This window comes from Apium graveolens, chromosome 1 (assembly GCF_009905375.1).
Source record: "Apium graveolens cultivar Ventura chromosome 1, ASM990537v1, whole genome shotgun sequence".
NCBI classification, from domain to species: Eukaryota; Viridiplantae; Streptophyta; class Magnoliopsida; order Apiales; family Apiaceae; genus Apium; species Apium graveolens.
In genome coordinates, this window is record NC_133647.1 from 38,930,500 (window position 1) to 38,939,380 (window position 8,881).

The 8,881-nt window shown below is 35.3% G+C and overlaps 2 protein-coding genes and 1 long non-coding RNA gene across 4 annotated transcripts; 1 reads left to right on the plus strand and 2 right to left on the minus strand.

The window, feature by feature from the left end:
• The first annotated feature begins 209 nt into the window (after nucleotides 1-209).
• LOC141663037 (BTB/POZ domain-containing protein At5g17580-like) lies at nucleotides 210-6,103 on the plus strand. Of its 2 annotated transcripts, none has more exons than XM_074469257.1 (4): nucleotides 210-835; nucleotides 3,422-4,008; nucleotides 4,092-4,161; nucleotides 4,251-6,103. In XM_074469257.1, the coding sequence occupies exons 2-4, from the start codon at nucleotides 3,977-3,979 to the stop codon at nucleotides 5,853-5,855; spliced, it is 1,707 nt and encodes a 568-aa protein (XP_074325358.1). In that variant the 5' UTR covers nucleotides 210-835; nucleotides 3,422-3,976; the 3' UTR covers nucleotides 5,856-6,103. The 2 variants fall into 2 exon arrangements, with proteins under 2 accessions (XP_074325358.1, XP_074325359.1); XM_074469258.1 differs by having other exon boundaries at nucleotides 211-835; nucleotides 4,438-6,102.
• LOC141665343 (uncharacterized) lies at nucleotides 1,541-3,292 on the minus strand. The gene is made up of 2 exons (XM_074471346.1): nucleotides 3,013-3,292; nucleotides 1,541-2,801 (listed from the first exon to the last, which is right to left on the minus strand). Exons 1-2 carry the CDS (start codon nucleotides 3,090-3,092, stop codon nucleotides 1,541-1,543), a joined length of 1,341 nt encoding a protein of 446 aa, XP_074327447.1. The 5' UTR covers nucleotides 3,093-3,292.
• A 1,193-nt stretch (nucleotides 6,104-7,296) lies between the features above and the next one.
• On the minus strand, nucleotides 7,297-8,526 carry LOC141663064 (uncharacterized). The gene is made up of 3 exons (XR_012551154.1): nucleotides 8,513-8,526; nucleotides 7,655-7,780; nucleotides 7,297-7,473 (listed from the first exon to the last, which is right to left on the minus strand). It is a non-coding gene; the product is annotated as an uncharacterized LOC141663064 (long non-coding RNA).
• Between the last annotated feature and the right edge of the window lie 355 nt (nucleotides 8,527-8,881).

Below are 8,881 nucleotides of genomic sequence, written 5' to 3' on the forward strand. Positions count from 1 at the left end.
ATTATATTAAACACGTGAGATGTGATCATGTAAAAGCTGACAAATTAAAATAATCAATTATTTATTGTTGTGCTTGTATTTGTACCGCCTGAATGTCCACCGCACCTTAATTAAAAAAAAAATATAGCTCGTGTAAATCGGCTCGCCAAACTCGGCATGCCCGGCTTGCCGTCTCCACTCCACAGTTCACATATGGCAGCAAATAGTGTAAATCGTCAAATTCGTCTGACTCGTGTAAATCGCGAGCCGTCAACGAGTTGCTATTTGTTGAACCGGCCCGAACCCGGTACGGCTCATCCTGTCATACGGGCCGTTTACGAGTTCATAGTTAGACAAACCGACCCGCCGAAAATTCGGCACGGCACGTTCTTGTGGCCACCTCTAACTACAACTGCTATTTTTAACAAATTCAAACTAAACAACTGAGTATAAGAGTATGAACATTGATACTCAACAGTTGGCATGAAAAAAAAATGAATGCTCATAAACCCTAAACAGGAGAAATGAGATATAAAAAACATTTGTACACTATCTTGTTACACAATTGTAGCAGAAAATTGATCAAACATCTTATGGGTGTGTCCATATTCAACACATTATCCTCTTATTTACTCAAATATGGCATAGTGGGGAAGTAGAGGGGGGCACCTGCTAGTTGAATCCAAATGAGTGAATGGGTTTGTTTGTAAGTATATTTCTTGGAACCCCCCTTTGAAAGTTAAGTGAAAGAAGCAACCCCAATTGAAGGCTACAAGATGGAAAGGGGTTTGTGTGTTTCTTGAAATCTCGGGTCAAAAAAACAGAAAACAAACTCAATTGGAGCCAGTAGATTAGGGTTAATAGGCATATTCATCACTGTACTCGTTAAAAACTTTCAAGTGGGTCACTAAGTTAAAAAACCTTACAATCGCATCACTGAACAACTTAAAACTTTCAAGTTAGTCATGTCCGTCAGTCCCGTTACAATTTTTAACAGTTTGCTGACTTGGAGTGATTACATGGCAAATTATCCAATAAAATGAAAAAACCTTTTTTACCCGACCCAGTCTCTTACATGTTTCTTTGTCATCATTGCTGTGTGTGTTTGGGTTAATTTTTTAATCAATTTTTTCTTCATTTTTTGGGTTTTCCTTTACAGGCGCATATTCTTCATTTTTGCTTCTTGTTATTCACATATGATAAACATTTAAAACAATATTTAAAGGCCTTACTGAATCAAAAATAATGATAAAAAATAGTAATATTTAAAGCCCCCGTTCAAGAGATTGAACAAATCACAAAAGAGTTAAAGTCACAAAATATTAGGTCATATTGTCTTGTTCTAGCATAGACATTGCAATAAAAAACACTAACATAAATATTAAAATAAAGTTCATTAACATTTTTTCACTTCTTTTTGGGTCTTGGTGCTGTGAATGCCATCACTGTCTTGGCCCTCTTGATTGGAAGCTTTTTTCTTGTTGTTTGACTAGTCCCAACAGCATGTGATTGTGGCATTGAAGGTGGAGGAGTCCCACCAACTACATGTGCAGTTTGAAGATTAGGTGTGGGCATCTGTTTTAGAGAGAATAATTAGAAATATATTAATGATAGGAATAAATAAAAAAAAGAATTGGAATAGCCCTTCAATTAATAAATGTAAGAACCAACTCCAGCTAGCATAGCTTTCAGTCTCCACAACCGCCATGGCTATCGGAAACATTGAGTTATTACCATCTCTACCAACTGCTGATAGCAATTGTCCGCCACACACGGTCTTCAAAAAGCAGCCATCGAGACCAATAATAGGTCTGCATCCTTCTTTCCATGCTTTTTTCAACTGATCATAACATACATAAAATCTTTGAAAGTGGGGAGCATCCTCTTCATTGACTCTAGTTGTAGTAATTTTAACAGTGTTGTTTTTGTTACTTCTTAGTATTTCACCAGCAAACTTCCTAAGCCCTGCATAATGTTTCTTCATCTCTTCTTGAACACCACTTAAGGCCATTTGTCTCACTCTGCAACACTTTGCTTCACACACCTCTACTTTTAATACCTTTTTGAATTCTTCTTGCATTTCTTTCAACTTCCAGCTTGGATTTCTTCTTATCTTATTACCATACACATCTACTAGGTACTTCACGGTGACAAGTTTGTTAGAATAATGGTAGATGCAATTATGCACGTCATTTACAGTCTTTATCTGCCAACAATCACGTATCTGAATGTAAGAAATCCACATTTTGAAGGGACATCCTTTTGCACAAGCCACTTGTATCCTCTGTTTATCATCAACTAGATATCTAAGTGGTCTTCCAGATTCAATTGAGAAGTTCCTTACAGTTGCCTTAATTTGACTTTTGTCTCCAAAAATAAGCCCAGGAACCCACTTTATATCCTTTCCAGCCGTGTTCATGTTGAAAACCTCATTCACCTTTGTCTGTTTTTTGAATTTAGGGGGCTCGGCATATGCAATATCCTCATCAGTTTCATCTTCACTATTGTAAGAACCATAATAATCAGAATCAGAATCAAATTCTTCAGCCTTATTCTTATACTTCAGCAAACTCTTTTTTATTTCTTCGTCGAGTTCCTCATCCAGTGCCTTTTGTTCTTTTCTAACTTCCTCTCTAATTCTTCTACAATCAGAGAAGTCAGACTCACTACCATCTCCTATAGAATATTCACTTTCATCACTTTCGCTTTCATACATACCTTCATCATTTTCTCCGGCCCATAAATCATCCCTATCACCTTGACCTTCAGTCCATAAATCATTATCACCTCCCTCCTTACCATTCCCCAAATAAGTTTCATCCCTGTTAAATACATAAAGTACATTTACATATAATATACATATGTACGAAGAGACAATACATATAATATACATCATCATCCGGTGTTTCATATAATTCTGGTTCTACATGAAATTAGGTTTTTTTGTAGAATTAGAATTACTTGGTTAAACACGCTTGGAAGCAAAAATAAACATAAGAAATAGCAAGGATGACGAAAAGATAGAGAACTTACATGATTTCCCTCTGATTGTTCATCTCTCTCGATCCTGATTGTTCATCTCTCTCGATCGCCGTTCTTTCTCTCTTCGTCATACTTTTTGTCACCGTATATTTGTTCTTTTAGGGGCTAATTGTTTGTTTTATTTTAGGAGTTTTAACCAGGCCGGGTTTAGTTAATAATTGTGCAACCCAATCTGCTGACATGGCACCTGCTTGGCTACTTATGTGGCAAAAATTAACGGCTCTCCGTCAAAAGTTCAAGGATTTTAACGTCACTCACAATTATTTGCAACTACAATGATGTAATTGATAGGTATTAGTTGTTCAGTGATGCAATTGTAAGCTTTTTTAACTTAGTGACCCACTTGAAAGTTTTTAACGAGTACAGTGATTAATATGCCTATTACCCCCAGTAGATTAAGGCTGTTAGTAAGTATGTTGTTAGTTTGTTTGACCCGGATTATCCGATTTTTTTGTTATAAGAAAAAGAAACAGAAATATCCCACTTTTTTAGGCAACAACGTTGGAATGGAGACCCTAATCAACTCATTTTAAGCCCTTCAACACTACATGTAGTTTTGTTGCTATCACAAAATAGGTCTTTTTGTTGGTGTTTGCCAAGTCCAATTAGTAAGGGTTTTTCCTTTCTTTCTATTAGCCCCAAAGTACAATACAATGAATTTTTACTTGTTGCTTCTTCTTTTCTTTTATTTTGGTTAAAATGCATTTAATTATGAAAAAGTGAGATTTTTCTAATTAATTACTAAGCTTTTACATCAGTTTAAGGTCCACTTGGTTTGTAAATATGTTGAAACGTATGTTGTGTTTGGTTAAAATATATGTGTTGTGTTTGTTTGCTTGTCACTCCATCAACTGCTTTAGTTGCAGGTATAAATAGATGAGGCTAAAAGCATTCCAATATTGAGAAGAAGAAGAAGAAGAAGAAGAAGAAGAAGAAGAAGAAGATTCACAACAGAATGGCCACCAAACATGTTGCATCATCATCCAGGTACCTGCTACATCTTTTCATCTGATTTATACTCAGTTTATCCCATATGAAACTAATTTTTGCGGTTTATGTCTATGTTTTAGGATATCGACATCTAAATTTCCCAAAGATCTCTGCCTTCGGGTGTGTGGGCAGCCTTTTATGTTAAACTCGGTAAGAATGTATACAGATTCATTTGTTCCTCAACTTGTAAATGAACAAGTTATCTGTAATTTAACCCCCTTTTTTGTGTGCATGTTTAGAATATTATAGCTTCAAAATCTGCTAAGCTTGATAAACTGCTCAAAGAGAATCATGTAGAAGACGTTCCTCGTTTACTAGGAGACATCCGTGCTGACCCAAACACATTTATGATTGTTGCAAGATTCTGTTATGGTTATGAAATCAATATCACGACTGAGAATGTCATCCGTGTCTGTTGCGTTGCAGATTACCTTGAAATGACCGACTCTCACAGCTTGAACAATCTTTTATTGAAGGCCATTACCTTCTTCAAAGAGGATGTCATTCCTTTTTGGGATAGCTCCGTGATAGCGCTCAAGAGCGCAGAAAATGTTTTTCAACAAGTACTGCATCTTGGCCTGATCGATGCATTGTTTGAATCTATTATTGAAAAGGTACTAGCTGATCCATGCCTGCTTGGAAAACCAATCAAATGTATGACATTCGATGCTTATGGAGAGAAGTATGATGACCCGTATAGGCCTAATGCAAGGAGGCGGCTTTTTGGTTCTAATTTAATATCAGAAGATTTGGCAACACTCTCTGTGCAGCTCTATGAACTGATGATCCATGATATGATTCTTCACCAAGTCCCATTAGAGTATGTGGCTGCATCTCTTTGTCAATATGTTGAAAATTGGGTCTCTGCCGCTTCACAAGTGGAGGGTGACATATCATTTGCCAGATGGATGTCTCAAAGGGCAGCCATTGAAGCAGTAGAGAGACTTTTACCACATGAACGAGGACTAGTTCCTTGTAATTTATTGTTTGAAATGCTCCAATTTTCCATAGCTTTAGAAGCAACCACTGATTGTAGAAACGGATTTGAGGTAAGAATAGGAAAGCAGCTAGATCAGGCGACTGTCAATGATTTGCTAATACCTTGTTTTGGGTACGCTAGAGAACAAGAGTATGATACAGATTGCATAAGAAGGATTCTGAAACATTTCTACAGTAATCTCTCTAGTCCTTATAACTCTTCAAGATTGAAGGTAGCTGAACTTGTCGAAAAATATTTAGCAGAAGTGGCTAGTGATGTTAATCTTAAGAAGAGTACGTTCGTGTCACTAGCAGAAATGGCATTTGCAGCATCCATAAAAACACAAAGACTCTCTGATGGTTTATACAGGGCAATAAGCATATACCTGGATAACCACACATATTTAACAGAGTACGAAAAAGAAGACGTATGCAAACTGCTAGATTGCAGCAAGATGTCTCCCGAGGCTTGTGAGCATGCTGCAACAAATAAGCGACTGCCGCTAAGAATAGTGGTCAATGTGTTATTTGTGCATCAGTTACACCTGAGAGACACCTTTTTGAAAGAGGTGAGTAGTTCGGATGATGGATTAGTGAAGCCACTTGAGGAAGAAATTTTAAAGGGTGTTGGTCGAAGTAGCAAGGATAGATCAATGGTAGAGATGGAGAGGATGAACTGCAAAGTGCAAGAGTTGGAGAAAGAATGTTCAGCATTGAAGAAAGAATTATGTGGTGCTTCTGGTAGCAGGTTGAAAAGGGACAAAGGTGCAGTGTGGATAAAAATGAAGAGGAAGTTCAGGTGCATAAGTACAACACAGGACCATGATAACTGCCATATGAAGAAGATAAAAGTACATCCAAAGTAGAGATTACTGTTTACTTTGCTTCAGCCTTATTGCAAATAATAATGTCGATTGGGGAATAAATCTACCAATTTAGAGAATAAAGAAAATAAATAAACTAGTTTGCAAATATAATCTGCTTTTAAAGAATAGGCTAGCAATGTGGTTATTACCAGCTTTTGATAAATACTACCCAATGACATCGATACCCCAGACGAAAGTCACAGCCTATGTGTTTATCGGGTTTTCTAATGTGTGTTCAAGTGCACACAATAAATACTAACTCCCATAAATTTGGTGCATTTTGATTGGTCCTCTAATTATAAATATTGATGGACTCCTGCATTTACATCAACTCTGCCAATAAATGTTTGGTTAATTCTAAAAATTGATGTCTTAAAAAGCATTTTTGGTCTAAAAATTATTTTTAGCAAAAACATACCCCCGCTTTTGGAAAAAACTGTTTTCAGTTTTTGCAGAAAGCAGCATCAAACCTTTTCAAAAACATTATTTTTATATATTATATCTCAAAATATGTATAAATTAAAAAAAATACCAAACAATCATCTAATTTTCCTAACAGCGCTTTTTCCGCTTTTTCCACCGGCACTTTTTTTCACACAGCAATTTTTAAAAGCACTATCAAACAGAGCCTTACACTATGTTTAGTTGAAAAAAGTTATAGGGAAAGAAGGTACCAAGGCTTGAGTGATAATGGAAGGCGCCGTGAGAAACTTTGAAATAAACAATTTTTTAAAGCTACGGAATAAAGCAATAAGGAAATGAAATTCTCTGTTCAAAAATGCATTAGAATTCCGTGTGCTCCCTTCTTTCCAACCACATATACAAATACAAATATATTAAATTGAGCCTATGTTGTATACAAATATATTGAATTGAGCCTATCTGTAATATAACATAATAACATTCATAATGAAGGTCGAAATAAAACTTAAAATGGTCAACTCGGAGTATCAGGTACCCTGATGATGCACAAAAGGGCTAAAAAAATATATCTGTGCAATAGCAGTGCCGTAAACTGTAAATACATGTGCTCCAGTGCAAAATTTGACATTTAGATATCTAATTCAGCAATTGAGCAACTTGACAAAATAAAATGGCCAATACAAAAGCTATTGCATTTCTAAAATCATTATGAAGTCACTAAATAAATACAAGGATAACACAACTGACAAGTCTTAATAAACATGGAGTTCAAGGTGTAGCTACTAAGAGTTGCAAAATGATAAAGCCGGAACAAATCTGTTGCAGTTTTAACAGTTGTAGAAAACCATATCACAGGATGATAGGTTTATCACGAGTTACACCATCAACGCTATTTAGCAACTGAGATGGGAAGTCACCTCTGAGAAGCTGAACTCTGATCTTAATGCCTGCATTGCTGCGCTCAGTTAACTCGAATACACATGCATCTCCTTCCTTCAGATGGTTTTCAGTTGCAAAGTCCCTCCACTTGATTGTGGTCCTCCAGGTACGACCTTCTTTTGTTTCAACCGTATATGGAATCTTCCATTCTTTGCCACGATATTTGAAAACTAAAGGACCGGCGAAAGGCGGAAGTGAAGCGGACACTTTTGCTGGAACATACTGACAGGAATAGTGGATTGACAGACTAGTTGAGCTTAAAGAAAAATTAAAAAATATTTAATAACAGGACTACTATGTGCAGCTATTGCTAGCTGAGTATCTATAATTCTAAGGTATATGAGAATCAGCAAACAAATATATGAGGCTATAAATTTCAACCTTTCCTTTCCACAAGAAATTGTAGAACACATTTCAAAAACAAATAGAATACTGACCAGGGTATATGTAGGCCTCATGTGTGATTTTTTAAGAATCACATTAAAGCATGGTTTCCCGGAAAGTGGCCAAAACTCATCTTCAGAAGCATTTTTGAGATTAGCAACGTCTTGCGATGAATCCATCTAAAAAGAAATAAATAAATAAATTCATCTATAAATGAAAACATGCAGACTAAACCCCGCAACATTAGCCATATTAAATTAAGCTTTTGCCGCAGCTGATAACATATAAACAAAAAAAAAAAAACTAATTTTGCCAATTTGATATTTAAAAACAAAGCAAAATATCTTCAACATATCCTCTATCTTAACAAGATTATATAAAACTCAAACTATACTAACTTGGACTTAATAGTTAATTAAAAAAATTCAAATTAGCACTAACCCAAGTTTACCAAGTCATCAGTAGTATAAAGGTCCACTGATAATTAATAGAAAACAAAAATGTAAGTGTTTCTATTTATTTATAGCAGTATCCGATCCTAAATAGAATCTTCTTGGTAATAAAATACAGAACCACCGAGATTCAACACATGAGTCTATTAATTCTAGCATCTCCCAGGGCCCTGCCAACAAAACTCCGTTGCTTTTCTTCTTTACTGTTAAATTATAGGAACAAAACCAATAAATAATCAAGAAAGTTGTATAACAAAACAAATAATAATAATAATAATAATAATCTAGAAAGTGTCGCATAATCAACAAAGGGAAGTATAAATATACAAGTGGGCTCTTAAAAGAAAATTAATAATGACAAAAACAAAGATGCATAATCACATGTCTAGAACAGAAACAAAGAGCATTTAAAAACCCCCGGAGATTCACAAGAGTAACTCTGATATTTGCAGAAAATACCCAAATTAGATTTCTTCAAGAATTTGAGATGGGTGGGAAAAAGGAGCAAATCACTTCTTAACAAAACCTGAAAATCAGATGCGACAGCAAACCCTTTTTGCTCTAACTTTTTCTTTCTTTCCTGAGGTATTGTTTTTGTGTGTACTGCCAAAAGCAAAATATTTATTAGTAATTGTTATAAACTAATATTAAACGGGCTTGCTGTTTATGCTGTGTTTGGATGCTTGGATTTTATTCATTTAATCAAATCACATTGGTAGTCACCGAAATTTATATTTGGAATTTGTTCAAATCTAACATAATTAAATAACAAGTTTAATTTTGTCAAAAAAAAATAACAAATTTAAAATTTAGAATTTAAAATACTAG

Excerpts from the sequence above, each read along its gene's own strand:
- LOC141665343 (XM_074471346.1), bottom strand. The coding sequence starts at position 3,092 with ATGACGAAGAGAGAAAGAACGGCGATCGAGAGAGATGAACAATCAGGA. Across the intron at positions 2,802-3,012 it reads AACAATCAGAGGGAAATCAT|GGATGAAACTTATTTGGGGA; the intron begins GTAAGTTCTCTA and ends TGTATTTAACAG.
- LOC141663037 (XM_074469257.1), top strand. The coding sequence starts at position 3,977 with ATGGCCACCAAACATGTTGCATCATCATCCAG. Across the intron at positions 4,009-4,091 it reads CATGTTGCATCATCATCCAG|GATATCGACATCTAAATTTC; the intron begins GTACCTGCTACA and ends TCTATGTTTTAG. Across the intron at positions 4,162-4,250 it reads AGCCTTTTATGTTAAACTCG|AATATTATAGCTTCAAAATC; the intron begins GTAAGAATGTAT and ends GTGCATGTTTAG.